At 50.4% G+C, this 22,994-nt stretch overlaps 12 protein-coding genes across 12 annotated transcripts; 6 read left to right on the top strand and 6 right to left on the bottom strand.

Moving 5' to 3' along the window:
• Positions 1-123: 123 nt before the first annotated feature.
• On the top strand, positions 124-1,359 carry BCR37DRAFT_403346 (major facilitator superfamily domain-containing protein; the record flags this gene model as incomplete). The annotated part of the gene is made up of 1 exon (XM_040871996.1): positions 124-1,359. The coding sequence occupies one exon, from the start codon at positions 124-126 to the stop codon at positions 1,357-1,359; it is 1,236 nt and encodes a 411-aa protein (XP_040723730.1).
• Positions 1,360-3,584: 2,225 nt separating this feature from the next.
• Positions 3,585-4,251, bottom strand: BCR37DRAFT_382094 (uncharacterized protein; the record flags this gene model as incomplete). The annotated part of the gene is made up of 3 exons (XM_040869807.1): positions 4,162-4,251; positions 4,108-4,110; positions 3,585-4,005 (listed from the first exon to the last, which is right to left on the bottom strand). A coding segment is annotated over exon 3 (257 nt), but the record flags the coding sequence as incomplete, so codon positions are not given.
• Positions 4,252-5,693: 1,442 nt separating this feature from the next.
• Positions 5,694-6,296, bottom strand: BCR37DRAFT_382092 (uncharacterized protein). The gene has a single exon (XM_040869806.1). The coding sequence runs from the start codon at positions 6,199-6,201 to the stop codon at positions 5,995-5,997; it is 207 nt and encodes a 68-aa protein (XP_040723728.1). The 5' UTR covers positions 6,202-6,296; the 3' UTR covers positions 5,694-5,994.
• Positions 6,297-7,080: 784 nt separating this feature from the next.
• On the top strand, positions 7,081-7,664 carry BCR37DRAFT_403345 (60S ribosomal protein L14; the record flags this gene model as incomplete). Its single annotated transcript, XM_040871995.1, has 2 exons — positions 7,081-7,095; positions 7,266-7,664. The coding sequence occupies 2 exons, from the start codon at positions 7,081-7,083 to the stop codon at positions 7,662-7,664; spliced, it is 414 nt and encodes a 137-aa protein (XP_040723727.1).
• Positions 7,636-9,146, top strand: BCR37DRAFT_104175 (uncharacterized protein). The gene has a single exon (XM_040865873.1). The coding sequence runs from the start codon at positions 7,891-7,893 to the stop codon at positions 9,076-9,078; it is 1,188 nt and encodes a 395-aa protein (XP_040723726.1). The 5' UTR covers positions 7,636-7,890; the 3' UTR covers positions 9,079-9,146.
• BCR37DRAFT_103999 (uncharacterized protein) lies at positions 9,004-10,268 on the top strand. The gene has a single exon (XM_040865870.1). The coding sequence runs from the start codon at positions 9,165-9,167 to the stop codon at positions 10,083-10,085; it is 921 nt and encodes a 306-aa protein (XP_040723725.1). The 5' UTR covers positions 9,004-9,164; the 3' UTR covers positions 10,086-10,268.
• Positions 10,269-10,450: 182 nt separating this feature from the next.
• On the bottom strand, positions 10,451-12,022 carry BCR37DRAFT_349945 (cytochrome P450; the record flags this gene model as incomplete). Its single annotated transcript, XM_040867967.1, has 1 exon — positions 10,451-12,022. The coding sequence occupies one exon, from the start codon at positions 12,020-12,022 to the stop codon at positions 10,451-10,453; it is 1,572 nt and encodes a 523-aa protein (XP_040723724.1).
• A 242-nt stretch (positions 12,023-12,264) lies between these two features.
• Positions 12,265-13,064, bottom strand: BCR37DRAFT_382089 (uncharacterized protein). Its single transcript, XM_040869805.1, has one exon. The coding sequence runs from the start codon at positions 13,028-13,030 to the stop codon at positions 12,326-12,328; it is 705 nt and encodes a 234-aa protein (XP_040723723.1). The 5' UTR covers positions 13,031-13,064; the 3' UTR covers positions 12,265-12,325.
• A 729-nt stretch (positions 13,065-13,793) lies between these two features.
• BCR37DRAFT_388685 (uncharacterized protein) lies at positions 13,794-14,315 on the bottom strand (the record flags this gene model as incomplete). The annotated part of the gene is made up of 1 exon (XM_040870655.1): positions 13,794-14,315. One exon carries the CDS (start codon positions 14,313-14,315, stop codon positions 13,794-13,796), a length of 522 nt encoding a protein of 173 aa, XP_040723722.1.
• A 141-nt stretch (positions 14,316-14,456) lies between these two features.
• BCR37DRAFT_388684 (RNA polymerase III RPC4-domain-containing protein) lies at positions 14,457-15,506 on the top strand (the record flags this gene model as incomplete). Its single annotated transcript, XM_040870654.1, has 1 exon — positions 14,457-15,506. The coding sequence occupies one exon, from the start codon at positions 14,457-14,459 to the stop codon at positions 15,504-15,506; it is 1,050 nt and encodes a 349-aa protein (XP_040723721.1).
• A 214-nt stretch (positions 15,507-15,720) lies between these two features.
• BCR37DRAFT_388683 (uncharacterized protein) lies at positions 15,721-16,695 on the bottom strand (the record flags this gene model as incomplete). The annotated part of the gene is made up of 1 exon (XM_040870653.1): positions 15,721-16,695. One exon carries the CDS (start codon positions 16,693-16,695, stop codon positions 15,721-15,723), a length of 975 nt encoding a protein of 324 aa, XP_040723720.1.
• Positions 16,696-20,430: 3,735 nt separating this feature from the next.
• On the top strand, positions 20,431-22,015 carry BCR37DRAFT_394422 (uncharacterized protein; the record flags this gene model as incomplete). The annotated part of the gene is made up of 5 exons (XM_040871466.1): positions 20,431-20,580; positions 20,626-20,892; positions 20,943-21,130; positions 21,511-21,691; positions 21,851-22,015. The coding sequence occupies 5 exons, from the start codon at positions 20,431-20,433 to the stop codon at positions 22,013-22,015; spliced, it is 951 nt and encodes a 316-aa protein (XP_040723719.1).
• Between the last annotated feature and the right edge of the window lie 979 nt (positions 22,016-22,994).

Below are 22,994 nucleotides of genomic sequence, written 5' to 3'. Positions count from 1 at the left end.
GCGCACGAGACAAAACTTGAGGCGGGCAATGGTAACGACGTGCCTGTTGACATCACAGTCGACCCACGACATCCACACTCATGGTCGCTGCGCAGACGGTGGGGTATCACAGCCATCGTTGGCATGCTAAGCTTCATTGGCTTTCTGCCCGCTGGATACTACGCGCCTGCCATTCCTCAGATGCGAGCAGAGTTTGGCGTCAGCTTGTTTCGCGCGACGCTCGGCATCGTCATGTATCCGGTAGGCTTTACTGTCGGGCCGCTTCTAGCTGCTCCACTCTCTGAACTGTATGGTCGGCGCATCATCTACAAAGTATGTCTGCCACTGGTCGTGCTTTCATGCCTCGGTATGGCCAAAGCCAGATCGTTTGATATGTTTCTCGTCTTTCGCTTCTTCTCCAGTCTCTTCATCTCTGGACCTTTTACCGTGGCAGGTGGTACGATTAGTGATATGTGGCCGGCCAGAATACGCGCTCCAGCCGTCATTTTGTATGCAACAGGAGGCAATGTTGCAGCAGCGTTTGGGCCAGTCTTGGGTGGAATTGTGTGCTACTACACGACCTGGCATTGGATCTTTTGGAGTCAAATGATTTACGTTGGCGTGCTTTTCGTTCTTGTCTGGTTCTTTGTGCCAGAGACGTACACACCCAAGATCTTTGCCATCACCGACAAGAGTGTCGGCACAGCAAGGCAAAAGATCATCACTGCCATGAGTCGGCCAGTCGTCATGATCTTCACAGAGCCTATTGTGGCGGCCGTCTCTGCCTATCTCGCATTCGTCTATGGTCTCATGTTTTGCTCGTTTTCTGCATACCCAATACAATTCAAGGAGTCTCGCGGCTGGAACACAAGAGACGCGTCTCTCCCATTCCTTGGTATCGTTGCCGGTATTTTCATTGCCGTGGCCATGTCTCCCTTCTTCATCAGGCTCTACCGTAAGAATCCTGTGCCAGAATCTCGACTATACAATGCATGTCTCGGCGCCATCTTGCTGCCCATCAGCCTCTTCTGGTACGGTTGGACGTCAGATCCAAGCATACCAGCCATCGCTTCCGTCACTGCCGGTGTCGGCATTGGGTGCAGTCTGCTCCTCTTGTTTCTTGGCATCACGGACTTGCTCGTTGAGATTTACACGCCACGCGGAATTGCGGCGAGTGCCCTTGCAGCGAATGGTGCACTTCGAACAATTGCAGCTGCTGTGTTTCCCTTGTTCTCCAATCAGATGTTTCACAAGCTAGGTACGAATTGGGGAGCATCATTGCTGGGTTTCATTGCAATTCTCATGCTGCCGATACCTTTTGTGCTGTTGCGTTATGGTGCAAGTATCAGGGCAAAAAGTCGTCTTGCGCAGCCATTGTAGCATCAACCCGGAGAACAAGGCTGTTTTGGCTTGGTGTTTCTAGTCAAGTGACCGACAATTGGCTCTTAGCTTTTGATTGCATGTGAGATTTTGCATATAGTCTCATACTGGTATTCGCTTATGAGACTTGGTATTGCCTTAGGCATTGGTTTGTAGGCCTAATCACTTCAAAGAGGAGACCTAGGACATTCAACTTAAGCCGATGAACGTCGATACGAACCTTTTTGTGTGTGTAGCTGCAGCGCCAGCTGCAATTTCAAGGCCATCTGCAAATCTGCTACAAGTCGCTCAAAAACACAGGAACAATTATTGCTGATACAGCTTATGTCCATTAAAGCCAGTAAAGCTACTCAAATGAAGATTTTTTTTGGTTCTACACAATAATGGTAGGAGTTTTGGGGCTAATTCGGTGGGAAGTTCGAATTTGTTACTTCCTTAGCTGGGACTGGAAAACGTAAAAGACAGCAACGACTGTCGAAATTGAATTCGCACAAATTCGGAGGCAATTAGCGAAAGCGCTATTCTGAAGGACTTGAGAGAACTGATGGGTCTTAGGGCTTTGGCTTACAGGTGCAATTGCATACGCCGTAGTCTCCTTGCGAGCGAGTGCCATCTTTCGAATTGCATTGCAAATCGTCAGTTGCACACGCAACTTGATGAGTGCACTGCCAGCGAGAGTCAAATTTGCAGTCCCCACCGATCTGAACATAGTTCAAGTTGGTGCAAGACTCACTCCACTCCGCCGAGATGCTGGTGAACCAAAGACTTGCAAGGTATACAGGGCCAATAACATTAAGGGAGATCATCTAGCAATCAGTACATGACGGTGAGTACTGCGATGACCTTACCATTGCAATTTGGGCTGAGGAAATGGACGCCTACTATCTGGAAGACTTTTACTTTCAGCAGATGTTGAGAGTTTATAACTCGGAGGAATTGGAGATATGTGGCTCTTTATATCATTTCCCTCGGGAAGATACTCAGACGTAGAGCGCTCCAACGTGGCCGAGACCGCTGTGAAAATGGCTGCAGCTGGGCTAGACTGGCCTTTTTGGGATGCCACTTCGCGTGGTGTGGCATTGATGTGATGTTTGCGCTCTTTGTTGGATTGATCGACAGCTGTCTACTGCTGTTTTGGTCTCTTAATAGCCCTTCATGATCGCGATTGTAATGAACTACATGGTTGTTTTCCTTGATTCGTGCACATCCGATAACACTCGAGCTCACGTACCTTGTGAACCATTGAAATCGACTGCGTATTTATTGTAATAATACCAAAATGTACTTCAGAAACTGTAGATGTGCAAAAATGGGCAGCTGCAGTGAAGATCTAGACCTTGAGTTCATGGTCTACAGCCATGCAGCTGTGATGCCACGCGTGCAAGCGCGTGTTGCATACAGTAGTAAAAGGTTACCAAAAGTCTGACCTCTCTTTTTGGACTTTCCATATCAGGCAAGATCGTAACGCATCGAGGGTTCTGGCCATGCCACGACAAGTGTTGCATGCGCACATGCATGGCGCTGTTAGCAAAGAATTGCCCACGCGGACATTGGCCATGCAGCTAGCTTCGGCTGATTTGTCGCCGATTGGGGAGAATGCTGTAAAAAAGTCCATTCGAGGCGGTATGCTGTGTGAACTTTTGCAAATGACTGTCATGATCAGCTGTGCCTTGTCTGTTCATTCTGATGAAAGCTTGTCGCCAGTAAGCATTGCATAGGATTCGTATAGCTTGCTTAATAGCTCGAGAAGTTGTGTCAATGCAGAGAGCATAGTCGCAGCAGACCGGAGATTATACACGGATGTTTTAGAGCTAACAATTGCAATAACAAGTCTGGTCTGGTCTAGGCCTAGACTGCAAACACTGGTTGATTCCCCTGAATCGACGACACCATGTTGCACTTTGCAGAAGATGTTCAGTCTCTCGTCAGACACGCGAGAGAATCACGTCCATATAGCGTAGTCCTAGCTTTCATATGCATGTTCGGCTTGTAGAGAATGAACGAGCAGGACAGAGAGAGTGCCCGTAATGGAAATTGGACCCAACTAGAGATGTGGGTGTAAAGAATAGATTACAGATAAGCGTGATAAGTGTCACGGACTGACTGATCAAAGTTCTATTCTGGTTTCAGATGTCTTTTCAGATGTCTCACCACCTGAAACCCCTGGTTACATCTCGCGGCTATTTTTCTGTGCACAACCACAGCGACCGATCTAGACCTTCTCGTCTAGCTCATGGAACAACTCGTTCAGCTTCTTCAACAGTTGCTTGCTTTCTTCTGGCTCAAGTCTCTTATTCTCGCCTGACCAATCTGAGACATCTCTTGTCTCTTCGCGCGTCTGGCCATGGCTAGACGTCGCCCACAGTCTTTGGTACTTTGGCCCTGTTTCTTGTCTTACTCTTTTATGGGTTCTACCTCTTGTCTTTCTTGCTTCTAGCTCTAGTCTGATGAAGATAAAAGGACAGCCTTCTGCTACCTTGTTCTTCATTGACCAACTTCGTGCACAGGTAGAATTGCTACTACCTAACAGTCTTGTTGTCTAGTGTCTCCGAAGTAGACTCGACCAGCTCTGCTTCGTACCTCGTGCTGACGTCTCAGCTTCCAACGTACCTCCGTCAATCCCCTTCGAGCCCAGTCGTTACAATAAGCAGTAGCCAAAGCATGTGGTGCGAAGCCGCATTCTGCGGAGTCCAAGGTCGCGTCTTCATTACAAGAACCAAGCAAACTGTGAGGATGCGCGAACAGGACGGGACGAATGCTTGTGCTGCAGCTGAAGACAGGACTTGTGCTCGATGTAGGTTTACGAGAATAGAAATTGTAAACTAAGTTACAAGACAGCAGAAGGCTATCTACTTATGTCTACCAGGTACGAGCATGAGAGTGGATGGCGATAATGCGGGCGAAGCCGCGAAGCCTGCGTGAGCCGACTCTTAGCAAGAGAACAGATAAGAAAGAGGGGAAACGAGACTGTATGAGCCCAGTGGAGATGTCCGAGCTGCAGGATAAGGAAGAGGAAGAACAAGGGACTACGCGGTGGACTTTGTCGACGAGTAAGAGTGCGAGTTGAGACAACGTAACAGAGCGTTGCCGGAAGCGAGGAAGCTGAGCGCGTGACGATAGACAACGTGCCAAGGTGGTATGCGTTGTTAAATGGCGAAAGTAAGTAGAGCCGTGATGAGTTGCCAGAACATGTGGTGTGGAGTAGTCGGATGCGAGGTTCAAAGCTGCGTGTTCGTTACACTTATATTCCATCAAAGTCAGTAAAGTTCTTCGAAAGAAGTTTTTTTTGGTTCTACACAACAATGGTAGGAGTTTTGACACTAAATTTGATGTAAAGTTTAATTTTGTTAGAACTAGCCATTCATCTGTGACTGGAAAAGGCAAAAGCCAAAAATGATTTTCGTAGTTGAGATCGCACAAGGTCGGAGGCAATCGGCGAAAGTGCTATTTTGAAGGCCTTGGGAGGACTGGTGCGTTTGAGCTGTCCTAATTAGCAGTCAACTCACGACGGCGACTCCTGTGGGGACTTTACCATGAAATCTGTTGGGTTGAAGAATTGGAGGGGTAGTCCTGATAGCAGGTAAACGTAATGACGGATTGCAACTTCAAGACAGATGAACTGGTGGTAAGTGACTTGGTACATTCTTATACCATGGGAATTCTCTGACGTGGGCTCCGCCAGCGGAGGCTGAGAAATGGTCGCAGCAGGCTACCAGCTGGGCCAGACTGGCATTCTTGGGATATCGTGTCGCATGGTGCGTGCAAAAATTTAGAACTCCGTGTAATTGCACGACAAACAAAAGAGATCATGTCAGGGTACAAAGGTATTGCTCGGAGCTGAGTCAACTGAGCTTGCGTTTGAAACTGTAGGTGGACCTAGTGATGACGTGTCTAGCGATGCGTCTGACTGATGCAACTTAGATAGTGTAAATAGGACAATCACGGATGAAAACCAGAGTAGAGGCTCCTGCCCCTTATAAAGAAGAACAAGGAGTGACCTTCACGTGCAAGCACGCGGTATGTAGGAGAGGGATGCACAAGTCGAGCCATGTGGCTGGGTACTTGATTGCTCAACACTGAGTCAACAGCCTAGGTGCTTGGGCGTGACATTCGGCAGTTGGCTGGCCATCGCCGCCTGTTTATCATCTGCAGCTCTGACACAACACAAGAGCATAATACATAGCTGCAACACTTTCAAAACTCCAGCTGTGTGCGTTTGAACCATTCCTGCAGTAAGCCAACACATCTGTACTGAAGCTGCGGCCATTTGTATTAGCTGCAGAGCACATGGTGGCAATCGTGAATCATGCTAAGGCAGCTAAGCTGCTAAGTGAGGCTATCCAATTTCGATTCTATAGCTACTGAACTTCACGTTGGTAGGAACCTATCAGTTGAATTGATATGGTTGAGGAGATTGTCGGATGAAAACAATCGAGGCATCGTTGTTACGGACTTAAGGCTGATCTGCAAATTCACTTAGAAGCACTCACTGTTCAGAGTGGATTGAAACTTTCTTATTCCCGCTGGTTGTTATAGCACGAACAACCGCAATTATGATTCCCTTCAGGTGTCGCGATTGGATTACGATCGTTGCAGAACAAATGTCGACCTGTTTTACATTTCCCACTTGAGTCTTCAGGATGCCATTTGCACTGATCGTTCTGCCCACAACTGGGTCCCACACGATCCGGGAGATCCAAATCGGAGCAAAGACTCTCCGATGTAGCGTTGCCTGAGACACAGGCAAATAAGTAGATTGCAAGCCATGAACACCCAATGACACGAGTTGGTTGGGCCAGCTATAGTTGAGTCAGTGAATTCCTGACTACGATATCTTATCATTGTGTTCAAAGATTGTAGTCCCCAACTGATATATTCGATATGATCGAGGCAGCTGAGATGACTCTGTAGATGACCTGAGAGGAAATAGGTTGAGTATTGAGCGCTTCTTATAGTGAATCTCGCGAAATTTGATCAGGCTAAATTGAAATGTAGCTGAGCGAAATTAGCTAGTTCGAGCAGCAAAGCACATGCCGTGACATTGAAATGAGCTGTTTTGAGCTGAATCGAGGCCTTTGCCCCATGCTTTTCAGAAGTGGAGTCACATGGTGATATCTGTCTCAGGTGACCCCTGTCAAACCGCTGTAGGTTTAGTTCAGAACGCTTCAGTCTCGAGGCCGACGAAGCATGTGTACAATACCAAAGCTTAAGCGGGAGTCAGGAAGCTATGTTATTAGCTCGACAAAGCTCTGAAGTTCATGCCCAGCGTTCATACTATTAGGAATAAACATATAGACACAGGAGAGAGAGGGTAATCGATCAATAAGATTTCACGCAAACAGTCAATCTTATTCGATGCGCTGTCATACTATGAAATGCATTGTCCATCTGAAGCTATCTTGCCGTTTTGTCCAATAAGAACAGTCAATCAAGCGTGGTCGTATCTGAGGTGCCATCTGCGATGCGGTGCCATCAGTCATGTGACATGTCAAATCTCCTTGGCCCCTTTTGCACACGGACAGCCGGTCATGCAAGGTAGCGTAGCGTACTGCCATGTGATTCACCATTTTGGCCCATCTGAAGAGTACTGTTCTATGTCACACCCGGGTGTCTGTTTGGACTGTCATTTTCTCTGTCGTTGCTGCGAGTGCGACTGCGACGAGAAAGAAGACAAAGGACAAGCGACAAGCAACTAAGGCACAACACTCAGAATACATTCAAATGGCTGCTGCTCAGGTATGATATGCTCTTGCCAGCCAGAGACTACTTCCTATCCGGGAGATGGCACCATACTGCCAGTCTAGCACTATTGTGGGCAGGGTATAAATCGTGATACTCCGACACATGCGACATCTCTGGCGGAAGAGAAGAGACCTTTGTGGACAGCAGGCTAACAGTTCCTGCAGATTGACGGATTCAAGCGTTTCGTGGAGGTCGGCCGCGTCGTGTACTTCACAAACGGACCATACACCGGCAAGCTCGCCGTCATCTCTGAGATCATCGACCACAACCGGGCGCTGATTGACGGCCCCGAGACTGAGGTACCCAGGCATGTTGCTTCGTACAACACCCTGACCCTGACACCTTACATTGTCGCCGGTCTCCCTCGCTCAGCCAAGAGCACAGCTGTCTCCAAGTTCTGGAAGAAGTCTGGCGTTCAGGCCAAGTTTGATGCAAGTGCATACGCAAAGAAGCTTGCTGCCCGCAAGACGCGTGCAGGTCTCTCTGACTTCCAGCGATTCCAAGTGATGAAGCTCCGCAAGCAGCGCAAGTACGAGGTGGCTGTCAAGGCGTCAAAGGCTTAAACTGCCATTTGCATTCACTCTCCTGCATGGACGAAGTCAGGCTGATACACTGGATACATGACGCATCTGCATCCTGTGTCTCCCTGCCTCGTCTCCTCCTTCCCTGTTCTTAGCCGTATCGCATGTAGAACTTGACTCCTTCCAACGTCACTTTGAACCTACTTGACGCGACAACACACATCAAGACGCTGCTACAAGTCACAGAGAAGCTACAGAGTCGCGGCCCATGTCGGAACAACTGCCGCCGCCCAAGCCAAGTGCCTTCCAGCACACCAAGTCAGTCGGCAAGTCCATTGGCAAAGCAGGCTCTTCCTTCCGTAGCGCCGTCAATTCAATCGACAACATCTCCATCTCTCGACACGGTCTATCCACGAAGAAGGAACTCTCTGCAGGTAACGTCGGGTATGATCGAGCCAACTACGTCGCTGCACCGAGGCGCGACGCAAGTCACTTTGCACCGCCCCCAAAACGCGCCGTCGTCATGACACCTTCCTCTTCGTCAGCAGCAGCAGCGCCCAATCGTCCTGTCGCCTCTGCGAGACCTCCTGTTGCGTCGCCGCCACCTGCGCTCCATGCTCGAGCAGGGCCGCCTTTACCGGCCGCAAAATCAGGAAGTTTAGCAAGACCTGCACCAACACCACCTATGCGTGCCACAGGCGGCGGTCGACCCGTTCCTCCTCCTCCACCTGCTCGGAAGCAAGCAACGGGAGAAGAGGGATTACCTGCGTATACGCCCGTTCCTGCATCGAATGGGATGTTGGGCGACTTGTCATCTCGCCTGAATGGACTATCCACATCCACGCCTGCACCTCCTGCTGTTGCTACGCCTCCAGCGACAGGATCAAGTCGTCTACCCAGTAAAGCAGAAGCGTCTAGTGCCTTCAAATCAGCAGGCACGGTGTCCTCCCTCTACGGCAAATACGGCAATACATCCACTACCACAGGAAGTTCAAAAGCAGCACCAACACCTTCTTGGCAAGATGTCAAGGCTGGCGCCGCAGCAGCGAATGATTTACGTGGTTTTGCCGGGAAATATGCACCCAAAACAACCCCTGCACAACGAGAAAAGGCAATTGGTTTTGGGAATCGCGTTCTGGCGAGTCAGGGGCAAGCGACAATGCCTGTTGGTGCGATCCATGCATTATCTGGTACGACAACCGCTACGAATGTCGTTGTAGGAGGAGCACCTCCTTTACCGGCTGGAAAACCAGGATTGCCGGCACGGACGCCTCACGTTCCAACATGCACGGCCTTATTCACATTTGATGGACAACAACCAGATGATTTGTCCTTTGTCAAGGGCGATGTGATTGAAATACTGGACCGGACAGATGATCCAGAAGCGTGGTGGCGAGGACGTTGTCAAGGCCGTGTTGGTTTGTTCCCGGGCAACTACTGTCGCTTGAATGTGTGAAACTTGAAACAAACAAAGCGAGCGGTTGAATGCGATGGAGAGACTGATGAATAGCGAGATAGAGACAGATACGTAACTTGGATGACATGCATGAACAAGAATGGTCCATTCAAGCGCTAGCCATGCTGCAGCTAGATCAACCAGCCAAGACGTTGACGCATGTGGGAAGGCCAGTTTTGTGGGTGCAGGGAGACACGCTGGCTGTCTTGCGAGAGAGTCCATGTCTTGCGCTGGACCAGCAACAACAAGCCTCTGTACGTTCCATGAAGCAGCGCTTTGACGGCAGCGTCTGTGCATTGCCAAAAGTAAACCTGGACGAAGCACTCGTCGTCTGCAGCAATGAGCAAGAAGCGCGCATCTGCGTCTCGACCCATCAGGAGCAAAGCCTGCAATTGCTCATCTTGGATTCTAGCAGCGATGAGACACCTAAGCCGCTCATCTGTCTCTTCTTTCCACTTGGCGCACTGTCACAACAGAGGTGCGATGCGCTGAAGCCATTCAATCAAAATGCCAGAGATCCACAAGCAATTAAGCACGGTACAGATCGGTATTCCCTGCGCAGACTCAAACGCTTCCTGCTAGGCTTTGAATGGTTTCTCGACTTGGCACAACGACCGAAACATCTGCATTGTCGTGACCATATTCCCTCCTGGTTGGAATCAGGCGCAGAGGGCATCTTCCGCGGAGAACACCAAGGAGCTGCCAAATCAACCGTTCAGCAACAGAAGCAAGACAAGTCGCAGCTAGAACGCTTGCAGAACGTGGTCCGCCATCTTGGTATGGAGAAGTCATCGAGGGAATCATCCACACCGGTTGTGTATGCACCGCAACGAGCAGGCGGCTGGAGAACGCGTGCCACCATCCTGCCCGTCCATAAAAAAGGCGAACGAGAGGTGAGCGGGGCGAGTAGTGAGGATTGGCAAGGTGAAGGGAGTATTGCAGCGCGCATCTTGCAAGGCGTCGGGATGCGCCCGTTGCCGGACTTGCGGCATTTGTTCAGACCATAGATCATCTGATAGACTATTGAGTGGATTGCTCCTTCTCGCGCTCCATCTCGGCCGTGAGATAGGCGTTGCAGTCGTCTTGCATACTGATGATGGCCTTGTTGAGCGCTGTCAACGTGCCGGCCGTCTTTCCGTCGCTTGTGCTTATGCGTGCCTCTTCAAAGGAGGATGTCAGGGTATGTTTCGCTGTCGGCGACTTGTACTCCACTGTAATCTCCATGTCTACGGCTCGTCTGCGGCTCAAGTATCAAGAAGTGGTCTCGAGCTCTTTCTCGTCGTCGTGGCTTCACTTCAGATGGGGCGAGCTTGAGGAAGAAGACTTAAAGAAGTAGAGACAGAGTAGAGCTATGTACAGAGAGCCCAACTAGCTATGCCTTCTCGAGGGGCGTCAAGATGAGCGGCAGTCCTCCCTTGGGCCTACTGGTGATGCTGGCTTGCACCTTGACTTCATATCCTGGCTTTGTCTTCACCTCAAACGCCAGCAAGATGCGCATCAACAGACACTTCATCTCGACCGTTGCGAATCGCTGTCCAATGCAGCTTCGTGTACCGTGCAGGAATGTCTCTGTAGAGTAGTTCGTCACTGCAGCTGGTAAATTATCGTAGCGATCAGGATTGAAGAGATGTGCATCATATCCCCAGACATGCGGGTTCTTATTGATAGCTGCTGCACAGATGAAGATGTTGGTGCCCTTTGGAATAGAATAGCCTTCAATCACAGCGTCTTCCATTGCTTGTCTGCGCGTCATTGGAACAGGTGGATAGAAGCGTAAGACTTCCTTGACCACATTATTCATGTATCGCAAGCTCTCGATACGCTCAAACGTCCACTCCTCACTTGCATCTCTTGCTTCTTGCAGTTCTTGTCGTAAGCGTGACTGTACCTCAGGGTGCTCGGCCAGGGCCAACAACGCCCACGTCGTACCGGCAGACGTCGTCTCGTGTCCAGCAGCCAACAACGTCATGGTCTGATCTGACATTTCTTCTTCTGTCATGGGTGGATCTTCCGGATCTCCTTGCTTCTCCTTGCGAATATTGTCAGACACGAGTAATCCAAGGATATCATTGCCGACATCTTGACCTGTCTGTGCGCGCTGTACTTTGTTCTGCACGAGTTCCTTCGAGATGCGTGCAATGACTGCCGTGTCTGCATCGACCTCGCGATGCCTGCGAACAGGAATCTTGCGCACAAAAGGAACATAAAACACGAGCACGGCAAGCATGCGACTTTGTTTTTTAGTATCAAACATGTCACTGTATGCATCAGCCAGCGCATTCTTGCTCGACCCAATCAAGCTGTCGATTTCATAACCAAAGCCAGCAGAACCAATAATGTCGAGTGTTGCGCGTGACAAACCACTCAGGACTTCAATCTCACCGCCTGCTTGCCAGAGCTTGATGAGATTATTGGCCTTTTCCAAGAAAATGGGCACAATGGAACGGAGATGGGAGTGTGCAAAGGCTGGGTTCATTTGCTTTCGCTGCCGCTTGTGGACATCGCCTTCCATAAACAAGATGCCCTTGGCACCCAAGATTCTGCGCAAGCCTTCACTAATGTCTGGTGGCTTGGGGAAGCTTGTTGCCTGTTGAAGAACATGCATGTGTGCTTTTGAAGAGACGAGCAAAATGCGTTCTTGGTGGAAGAGTCCCGTATAGCGGATGAGAGGTGCTTCTGGGTGATCCTGGATCCAGCGTAGATGCGGCACACCTGTGTCTTCTTTGAGGATCTGTCGCATCTCGCCAAAGAACCAATGGCCCTCTGGACCAGGAATGGCGCGCAACTTTGAGATGTACCGTGGAAAGACGAGGATGCGCCAGACAAAGTAGTAGCTAAAGGCGCCTAGGAAGAAGAAGGCGGCGATGAGAGGAAGGAGTGAGTATGATGTGGCTTGTTTGGTGACATAGGCTGCGAGCGCGGATACAAGCAGGATATGAAGCATCACTGGTGATGACTTGATGCTTCCTAGCTGTCTTTGATGCAGCTGAAGGTGTAGGCCTTGTGCTAGATCCCTGCGAACCTCGTCAGTAGCTGGTCGATGACTCCACATCACGTCGGCTGCAGTTTCCCCGGAAAGACAAAATCGAAGTCGAGATCTGGAGAATAGTGGAGTAGAATAGTACATGTAGAGTATAATAATAGAGTGTAGAGTATAGAGTGTAGAGGATAAGGTTGAACAGTAGAGTGCAGAGTGATATTGATGAGCAGCTGGAGAAAACATATATTAGGTCTACCATAACCAGACCTAAGCACTCTTCTTGTCAAAGTAATCCGTCATGTCGGCATCCAACTCCTCCGCCGTCTTGGCCACACGCTTCACACGTCCAGGCCCAGTCTTCTTAAGCTTCGTCTGCTTCACTGCAACAGGCCTAGCCACCTGCTTGCCCTTCTTGGCTTGCACCTGAGTAGCCACCTTCTGCTGCGGCTGCCTCGTCACGGAACCCAATCCAGGCAAACGCTCAGCAAGTCCGGGAACAGGCATCTCATGCACCAACTCCACCTGCAACTTCTGGTTCCTCTGATCCGTCTTGGTGCCATGAAGGTAGGCCGCTGCCTTCTTTGCCAAGCCAACAGGCTTGCTCTTGAACACAATCGTTGCCGTACCCGTCGACTTGCCATGTGCATTGTATGCCAGCTCCACCTTGGCAACCGGTCCAATTTTCCCAATCAGGTAATCCTTGATTTGCGCAGGTGTAATGTCTGAGGGGAAATGATGAACAACAATCTTAGTGGGGTCCTGCTGCGTTGCTTTGGACACCAAATCAGCACTTTTAGCGAGTTTAGCAGAGTGTTGCTTAACAGCGGATGTCTTGGCGGCAGGTTGTTTCTTGCTCACACCAGCACCGCTTGTTTGTTTAGCTTTGGGTTTTGCCTGTTGCAGCTTGCCGTTGTGACGATGGGTCTTTGGCTTGCTGGCGAGAATAGCATCGAGTGATTTGTCGAGATCCATGGTTCGTTGAGTAATTAAAGGGTTTTGTTTTCTTGAGAGGAGCTGTCAGCGTGCTGTTATTGAAGAGAGGATCAAAGCTCTCTTGTGCAGCAAGCATCGTATCAACAAAAGTAAGCATGAGAGACCATGAGCGTGTGCATTATGCAGTAGCGTCGTGTCCCTTGAGCTAGTAAGCATCAGTGCAAGCGTCGTGTCAGCATAAACAAAAGCTTCTGTACATGCAGTAAGCATGACTAGCAGAACATCTAGAGCGTTGAAGCAGAAGATGACACGTCGTGCACATTCACGCGCGACAAACGACCGACTCGAACAGACGCTTGTCGCGTCCTTTATCGATGTTCACCAAACCGAGGATGCCGAGTGCCAAGGATACATGCGCATCCCTACCGGACGTAGGTACGCTTCCTCTTAGCGCCGAGTAACCAAGACTAGCCCATTGAATCGAGTCCGCTTGGCTGTCTACCTGATATATCGGCTCTGTCTTCTTCAGTTTTTTTGTCTTTCGTTCTGATTGCTGCACAAGAGAGCGAGGGGGGAGTTTGATCACGAGGATGTCATTTACCTGATGGGATAAGTCGAGTCTGCGCCGCTCAGCAGATGCGTAGGGAGGGTGGATGGAGGGTCTGAAGTCTTGTTTGTCGTTGAAAAGGCCAGCGAGCAACTCCCAGACGCAACAGAGTCACAGCGTCAGGCTGGATTGGAGCTATAGAACGGTCTAGAGGGGCAGCAAGGGGAGGCCCTGCGCCCGGATGCATGTAGATTGCTAGTTGAAGCACCGCACAGGGTAGTCCACACCGTGAGCCATCGTATTCCCGGCAAAGCCAGCCGTCGTATCCAACTTGAATGCTCTTCCCTTCCTACCCATCGGCAATGGGGGCATACCATCCTTCCCCAGTACGGCCAGCACGCCTTGCTGCTCCAGTGCACTCGTCAGCTGCAGCTCATCAATCTTAGCAAGCACCAATTCACCGGCCTTGCCATCCGGAATCGCAGGCGCATCTTTATTGCCATACGTCAAGAGCCCAGCGACTCGACTCTGTGTAAACACACTGACAGACGGATACTGCCGACGCACATCTCGCGCAAAGTAAGGGTTCTCTGCAATATCATTCGCTGGAGCCGTGACGGGCTCTTTGTAAATCTCTGGACGTGATCCAGGCATAGGGTTGCGATAACTCTCATTGAAGCTGATACCTGATGAACGCGTCTTGTCGAGGGCAAAGAAGTCTTTTACTTTTGACCAGAGACCCGGAGGCGTCTCTTTGGTATACTTCCTAAACGACATCCTTCTCGCGACACTCCCTGCTGCCTTGCTTCTGTTCGTTGTCTTTGGTCGCCGTCGCCGTTGCGCTTCAAAATTGTCGTCGACCAAACACCACAAAAACCATCAAAAGCTAGCCTATACAAGGGCCTGTAGCAGGCCTCGATGGCCGAGGAGCGCCTTCCGTCCCTCAAGGGACCAGGCATGCCAATGGCTCCAAAAGTAACCTTCAAACCAAAAGCCGTCGCTCGTCGTAAAAAGGACGATACGACAACCATCAAGCCTGAAGACAATCGTGCGCCAGCACCAGATAGTCCGCTTGGTAAACGTGCACAGAGGACCGGTGGACGGCGTGTTAAGCGGGAGGAAGTATTGGTGGCGTCGGGGCCGTTTGCACAGGGACCTGCTGCACAATCTGCGCCGTCGCGACGAACGGCAAGACCAACGGCGAGTAGTTCTGGCGGCGGTCATGGTGGTGGAAGTGGTGGAAGTGGAAGTGGAGGCGGATATCATGCAGCTTCAAAAGTCGCTCAAGCGAATGCAACGGCGGATACAGTGATGGGCGAAGAAGAAGAGCAACTGGATGGACATCGTCGACAGTCGCTTGCATCCCTTGGCACTTCGAATGATCCTTGGGCACCCGTCACGACTCCTTGTCTGTCACGCACTCAGGCATTGCATCAAGAACCCGTATTGGCGACAGACAGCAAAGCCAGTGTGGAAGAATACTCACAGATACGAACGCTCTTTGAGGCAGACGACGTGGATGGCCAGCACTTCTTCACCATACAAATGCCGCCTGTGCTACCTTTTTGGGTACCTGATCCAGACGAGGTTGCCAAATCCGAATCCATCAAGGAGGAACCCGGTCCAGAAGTCATTGAAATTGATCAACGTGCTGCAGTAGAGACACAAACGACTCAAGCAGCGCCAGCAGACAAGCAACCCGTTAGAAAGCGGAAAAAGGCGAAACCAGTCGATTGGCCGCCACCAGAGGGACAGATTGGTCAAATCAACCTTCATCAATCTGGCATGGTCACGATGGATTATGGTGGCATTCGACTCACGCTTTCACCGGGTCAAGATGTGGACTTCTTGCAGGAACTCGTGGCAATTGATGCAGATGCAAAGAAACAGGCGTGGGTGCTGGGACGCGTGGAGCAGCGACTCGTTGCGACGCCTGATTTGGACAGATTGCTTTTCCACGGGCAATAACATTATTTGTCCTGCCCTGTGATGATTGCATGGCATATTACTTGTATCCAGGTGGCTTATCCCACGCCATACAGTATAAGACGGCGCTGCTCAGCAGGCTCTTTGATATTCGCAATATTTGCAGAACGTCAAATAAAGCACGGTCATGTCAAGAAATGCAATTGTTTAGTCTATATCGCAATTGTCTAAGGGTCATTCAGCAGAGCGCTTCATGTCAGGTCTCAGGAGGCTGGTCATCAGCCGCAGGCGGTAGGTGTCCCATGTTATGGTTCACAAATTCGTTGGCAATGTTCTGCCCAAGAGCCCGCTCAATGGCGAGCCATAACGTCAAAGCTCCACCTGCATCTGCAGTGGTAATCAAGCGGCTCCTCTCAACCATGCTCAGCCATGGAAAAGGGAAGCACCTCAGATCTGAGATGTATTCTCTCACCAGACAAGCTTCCGCTGTAGCAACGAAACATGGATTCCACTGGTCATTCGCAGCAATAACTTTGGGAGTCAAATGGCAAGCGTCGCAAACTGGCGGAAGGTGACCATCTCTGTGACCTCTCTTTGCTGGACACAATGATTCAGACACCATTACGGAGGAAATCGCAGACACATCATACTGTTCGACCAATACTCCCGCTGAATTTCTTTTCATCCGTCGAAGAAGCTTTTCGCTCATCGAGTCGAGATCGCAACGCATTGTATTGTGGATATGTGGTAGGTGGATGATCATGACACAACTGCAATGATAGAAATAGGTGTTGCGACAAAGTCCCCCTCCAAGCAAGCAGGTGTTGATAGACCTAATTTCTGGCCTGGTGAGACTCAAACATAGACCTGCTGATCGTAAACAGCTGTTTTTTGAACGTACTTTGATACATTCATGTAGCGTCAATAAAGGCGGGAACAACCAATGACGACAATTGTTGATACATTCCTGGTCGGTCATAGGGACGCTTCGTTGCTCAGCATGCTCTTTGTAAACCAGAAAACTGAAGTTTCCTGCGTAGCACGTTTCAGATCCTGGCTGTTTTCCCGCAGCCTTGAACATTGATCGCGGTGTCGACACACCTGCATAGGAGGAAGCATGTTTTTTGCCAACAGATTGACCAGATGTTCGTGTCGAGTTCAGCTGGGGTGCGTAGAACAAAATGAGAAGCATCAGTAGCAGCACGGAGCAACGCCCAGAGGGTGAAGCCATTCCGTGATCTTCTTGTGAGTTCCAAGATTCCTGGCAGTTGTCGTGTATGGGCAGCAAACCAGTCTTTTCAATCATCTGCGGGAGAACAGCAGCGGTTCAGTCAACACAGGATGCCACTTCTTCGCCACGCAATGCAGCAGGACGCGTGTGCACACATGTCGATGTAGTATCGCCTTTGTGACAACAAAAGAGACCTTGACTGTGGTTGTAATTAGTCTCCTGCGTTCCCTTGAATCACGACTCTTCCCATGGCTAACCAGTTCGACGATTGATATCGTTTGTGAGACTCTTATAGAAGCAAATATTCGGGCATCAAAGCCAAACGGCCTGGTGTCATCGTGATTGTGGCGATATGTCATTGCCCTAAAGCCCTTGAAAGCTGTGACACCGCATACACAGCTGTCCGCTTGCACTCACATGATCCCATACGCAGCTACAGTAGCAGTGCGAGCCGTCACTTAGCCACTGAGCTCGCATAACTAGAGGGTAACATTATGTGGCACTGTATGTGCGCGGTCGGGAAGCTCCGCCTGTTCGCGGTGTCTGGTCAACTGCAACAAAGGAAGCAGCCGTACATAACCATGTAACAACAATTGTAAATGAGCACAACGGCAGAGCTTCAGATGCACTACATCTGCTGCAGTGATGCTACGGTAACAATAGCACGCAATACTCCGGGCTTGATATGAGCGCACGCGAGCTCTCTAACGATACCGCAGATCCAAGCTTCAGCGGCTAAGCCTTCAATGTGTAATGTTCAGTCTCTGCAGCTGATTTACAATTGATTTATGATATTGGACGAGCGCAACGTTATGATGCAGCTGCATCTGATTCGAGCTCGTGTACAAATGCCCTGAGCTGCTTCTCACCAGCTACGCAAGTCAAGGCGAGCTGAGATGTGCTGACACTGCTTCAGCTGAGCGCACAGTAACTGGACACTGAGAAGACTATAGCGATAACGCCATCCCTACAGATAAAATTGAGAGTGAGTGCGCGTGAATTTGGGGGGATGTGTGAGCATTTGGGGTAGGGAGATGCCGCGCGCGTGAATTTGTGTGATTGGGCGGGAACAAAATCATAGTGTCAAGTCCATGGGTGGGAATGAGCGAGACTGCGCGCGAAGATGTGGCAGCGACAGCAAACGATAGACAGGCGCAACAAGACGTCAGGTTGGCGTTTCTATAAGTGCCAGGCGATGTCAGACAATAGCGGCGAGATCAGAAACAAGTTAGAACGTCTTTTATGCAGCAAAGCTTTATTTGATGAAGTATCGCTTGGCGAGCAGACTGCTGGGCCACGGCACGAAGCTTGACGAAGAAGAAAACGATCGTAGCGTTCAGATGGAGACTTTACGACTTGTGTGGCCAACTCACAGGTCATCAGTATGCGAAGTAGGGGCAGACAGACCTCGAGATTCAAAGGCAGACTCAATTCTGTAGCCGCTGACAACCTATGCTATTCCATCGCGACCAGTGTCGACATACACCATCCCATTTGGGCCCGTGATGCTGGCAAAGTGTACCAGCTCGTCCTGTCCTTGAGGCCCAATAGTCGTATACAAGCTTGGCACTGTGCACCGCTCGCGTGCTGTGAGCTTGCAGACGCGAGCTACGACCTGTATCACCTCACTTGTCGCAAATCTGAGGCGCAAGAAGCTCCAGCTATAGGAGAAGAGTGATGCGGTGCAGCGAGATAAGCTTGGAGCACTGGCAGGTACCTCATTAACAGTCCCGGACATAGTGAGAGACTGTATGGTGAGTTTCTGGAAGCGGGATTTCCAAGCAGCTCCGGGGACTGAGAGTTGTCGAATCATCAAGTGCGAGTAGATTTAACATGCTTTGCCAGCTGCAGGTACACATCCTGACATCGAGACCCCGATTAGCAGTCGCAGTCGACGCAAAAGCCTCTCAGTTCAGGTATAAGACGAAAGTCAACTACGCCGATGGTACAACAGAGAGCCATGTAGCTCAAATACATTACGAAATAGCGATCGCAGCAGTTGCCATACGGGAAACTTCCACGGAGGGTAAACCGGTGATAAACGGAAGACTGACGGTGTACGATAAACGGGTGACAAACGGTAGAATATGGCGCTGGTGACAAACAGGCGATGATTGACGCGTACTAAACCGGTGATTTACGGGTGAGAACCGGCGATCGCTGGTAACTAGTACGCAGCGAGCTGCAGGTGGCGAGCCAGGGCTTTACATAGTTTAGGGATAGTTCTAGAGTAACGAAGGCTTGGTACGTCCACCCTACAACTGTCGTGCAAGGTGCCTTGTACGCTTGCTACGCTCCCACGCTTGTTCCACCTCGCTGGCAGCGGCGGCGCGGCCATTCCTGTCATTCGCTGCAGCCTGGAGAAGCTGAGCATTCGCCGCCATCAGCTGGTTGCGTTTGCCCTGTAGAAGTCAGTATGAATAAGGGGCAGCGAAGGAATGAGTGTACCGTGTGACGTGGTTGTAGGGCTTCTGCATCGCTTTCGTCGTCTTCCTCGTTGTGCGGCGCGGTGTTTCGTGTGTTGCAAAGTACTTGTCGTGCCTGCGAGTCATCGTCTTGCTCATGGCGTGGTGCGATGTTCCCGGCGTTGCGTCGTGCTTGTCGTATATGCATGTCATTCTCGTCGTCAGTTTCTGGTGCTCAGCCTCTGCCTCTGCCAGGCGCTTGTTGTGCCTCAATTGCTGTTGTCAGTAGGAAATAATGCGTAGATTGTTGGACATCATCACGTACAGCGACTTGCAGATTCTTGGCACCATGCTGGAAAATGGCCACGGGAGCTCGTTTCGCTTGCGCCCCGGCAAGCGATGTGAAGTCGCGTACAGGATGACGGACTGCCTTCCCTAGCCCGGCAACGTTTTGCGAATGGATTCGACAGCCTGGCTCTCAGTACGCTTGGAATTATTCCTTGACGCGCGTCGTAGTCGAGCTGGTATTTTCGTCATGCTTGTATTGTGTACAAGGCGTTCAAATTGGTCTAGATCGTCCTTCTGAAGGCGTTGGACACAGCGCAGTGTCTTAAGAGAGATGAGACATTGTCAGACAAAGCCATGAGATCGTTGTTGACTGTACCTGCTGTGATGCCAGCTCGAGGCTAATGAGCTGGTTCCGCAAACGACGAGTGGAAGACGATGGGATGTAGCAAGAGCTGGCAGACGCGCTACTTGCTTTGCTTTGCCAGCGTCAAAGACGAGAATGGTGGCGGGTCTTGCTCAATGCCTTTGATCCCATCGTCTTCCACTCGTCGTTTGCGTTCGCTTGGTAGGTGGGACTATACCGCACTACGCAGCACAGCATTGATCTGACTTTGTCGGGCAGACATACTTGAGAAATAGACACAGAGCAAAAAAGACTGCAGAAATGCGCGTTCAGAGTGGAGCGCTTGCATGTGCAGCGACCATGAGTTGTACTGTAGCGAGTAGCGCGAGCTTGAGTTGCGCAGAGTGGCTAAAGTTCAAAGCGAACAAAGTCCAACCTCACAACGAGCACATCACACCGATGACTCAAGTTCCTTGCCCTTTGAAGCTTTGGAAAAAAGACACTTTCGATGGATAGCAAAAGACTACCGCATTCAAACCGACGGTCTCATATGCAGGTGATCACATGCCATGTAGATCGAGGAATCATATGGTTTGGTACGCTTTGTTGATAGGATTGCTTCCATATCCATCGTTGCGCATGAGCTGGACGAATGCCAGCGTATGCGTCTACTCGAACACGCTATTTATATGCATAGCCATGGTGCAGGAACAGAAATCACCAGCGTCTGCTATTTGTCTGCAGTCGATCGCCGGTTCTTCACCAGCGTCTGGAGGTGGTGTTCCGGCTTGCTCCAGTATTGCACCAGCGTTACCGTTTTATTTCCTAGGAGTCATCTGCGAGTCATCGGTGTGCGGCCGTCTTCACCAGCAATTTTCCCGTATGGATCCATAGGCACCCGTCATAACTCTTTGTCTCTCGCGCACCCAGGCACTGCATCAAGGACCTGCATTGGTGACAGACAGCAAAGCCAGTGTGGAAGAATACACGCAGATACGAACGCTCTTTGAGGCAGACGACGTGAATGGCCAGCACTTCTTCACCATACAAATGCCGCCTGTCCTACCCTTCTGGGTACCCGATCCAGACGAGATGGCCAAATCCAAATCCACCAAGGAGGAACCCGCTCCAGAGGTCACCGAAATTGATCAACGTGCTGCAGTAGAGACATAAGCGACGCAAGCAGTGTCAGCAGACAAGCAACCCGTTAGAAAGCGGAAAAAGGCGAAATCAGTCGATTGGCCGCCACCAGAGGGACAGATTGGTCAAATCAACCTTCATCAATCTCTGGTATGGTCACGATGGATTATGATGGCATTCGACTCACACTTTCACCGGGTCAAGATGTGGACTTTTTGCAGGAACTCGTGGCTATTGATGCAGATGCAAAGAAACAGGCGTGAATACTGGAACGCGTGGAGCAGCGACTCGTTGCGGCGCCTGGTTTGGATAGGTTGCTTTTCCACAGGCAATAACGTTGTCTTTCCTGCCTGATGATGATTGTATAGCATATTGCTTGTATCCAGGTGACCTCATTCTATGCCATACAGTATAAGACGGCGCTGCTCGGCAGATTCTTTGATGTTGGCATTCTTTGCAGAACGTCGTATACAGCACGGTCATGTCAAGAAATGCATTTGTTTTGTCTATATCGCAGCTGTCTAAGGCTCATCCATGAGAGGGCTTCATGTCAGGACTCAGGAGGCTGGTCATTAGCTGCAGGCGGTAGGTGCCTCATGTTGTGGTTCACAATTTCGGAGGCAATGTTCTGCCCAAGAGCCCGCCCAACGGCATTGAGCAAGAACATCAAATCTCCACCTGCATCTTCAGTGGTAATCAAGCGGCTCCTCTCAGACGTGCTAGAAGATGGAAAAGCGAAGCACTCTCTCACCGAACAAGCTTCCGCGGCGGCAACGAAACATGGATTCCATCCGTCAACGTCATTCGCAGCAATGGCTTTGTAAGTCAGTGGGCAAGCTTTGCAAATTGGCGGAAGGCGAGCATCACCCTGAGCTCTCTTTGCAGGACACAATGATTCAGACACCATTACGGAGGAAACCGCGGGCGGATCATACCGTTCGACCAATACTCCTGCTGTGTTCTCCTTCAAACGTTCAAGAAGCTTTTTGCTCATCTCGTGGAGATTGCACAGCGCAGTGTTTCGGATATGTGGGAGGTGGATGACCATGGCACAGCTGCAACGATAGAAATTGGTGTTGGGACAAGATCCCCCGCTGAGCATGCAGGTGTTGATCGACCTAATGTCTGGCCTGGTGAGGCTTAAACATAGACCTGACAACCGAAGACAACTGACACTTGAACGTCCTCTCATATATTCATACAGCTTCACCGCAAGCGGGAACAACCAGTTTCGACAGCTGTTGATGCATTCCTGGTCGGTCAAGGGGTCGCTTCGTTGCTCAGCATCCCCTTTGTAGACCCGAAAAATGAAGTTCCCAGCGTAGCACGTTTCAGGGCCTGGCTGTTTTCCCGCAGCCTTGAACATTGATTGCGGTGTCGACACACCTAAGGAGGAAGCATGTTTCTCGCCAACAGATTGACCAGATGTTCGTGTCGAGTTCAGCTGAGGTGTGTAGAGCAAAATGAGAAGCATCAGTAGCAACACGGAGCAACACCCAGAGTGCGAAGCCATTCCTTGATCTTCCTGTGAGTTCCAAGATTCCTGGCAGTTGTCGTGTATGGGCAGCAAACCAGTCTTTTGAATCATCTGCGGGAAAGCAACAGCGATTCAGTCGACCAAGGTTGCCACTCCTTCCCCACGCGATGTAGCAGGACGCGTTTGCACACATGTCGATGTAGTATCGCCTTTGTGACAATAAAGGTGACCTTGACTGTGGTTGTAATTAGTCTCCTGAATTCCCTGGAGTCTAGACTCTTGAAGTCGCTGACACTTTGACAGTTGGTTGACTGGTTGTGAGACTTCTGATGAAGCAGATACTCGGGCATGAAAGCCATACAGCCTGGGGTCATCGTGATTGAGGGGATTTGTCAATATATTGCCCCAAAGCCCTTGAAAGCTGTGACGCCGCATGCACAGCCGTCAGCTTGCCATCACATGATCCCATACGCAGCAACAGTAGCAGTGTGAGCCCTCATTTAGCCACTGTGCTCGCATGACCTGGATTCCGCTAGCCCCGTAGGCATTTGCTTACTCCGCATGGATGCATTGATAACGAATGGAAACATTATGTGGCACTGTATGTGCGCGGTCGGGAAGCTCCGCCTGTTCGCGGTGTCTTGGC

Source organism: Protomyces lactucae-debilis (genome assembly GCF_002105105.1).
Source record: "Protomyces lactucae-debilis strain 12-1054 chromosome Unknown BCR37scaffold_16, whole genome shotgun sequence".
Classification (NCBI taxonomy): domain Eukaryota; kingdom Fungi; phylum Ascomycota; class Taphrinomycetes; order Taphrinales; family Protomycetaceae; genus Protomyces; species Protomyces lactucae-debilis.
The sequence above is the reverse complement of the archived record's forward strand: the minus strand, read 5'-3'. Positions and strand labels throughout refer to the sequence as shown.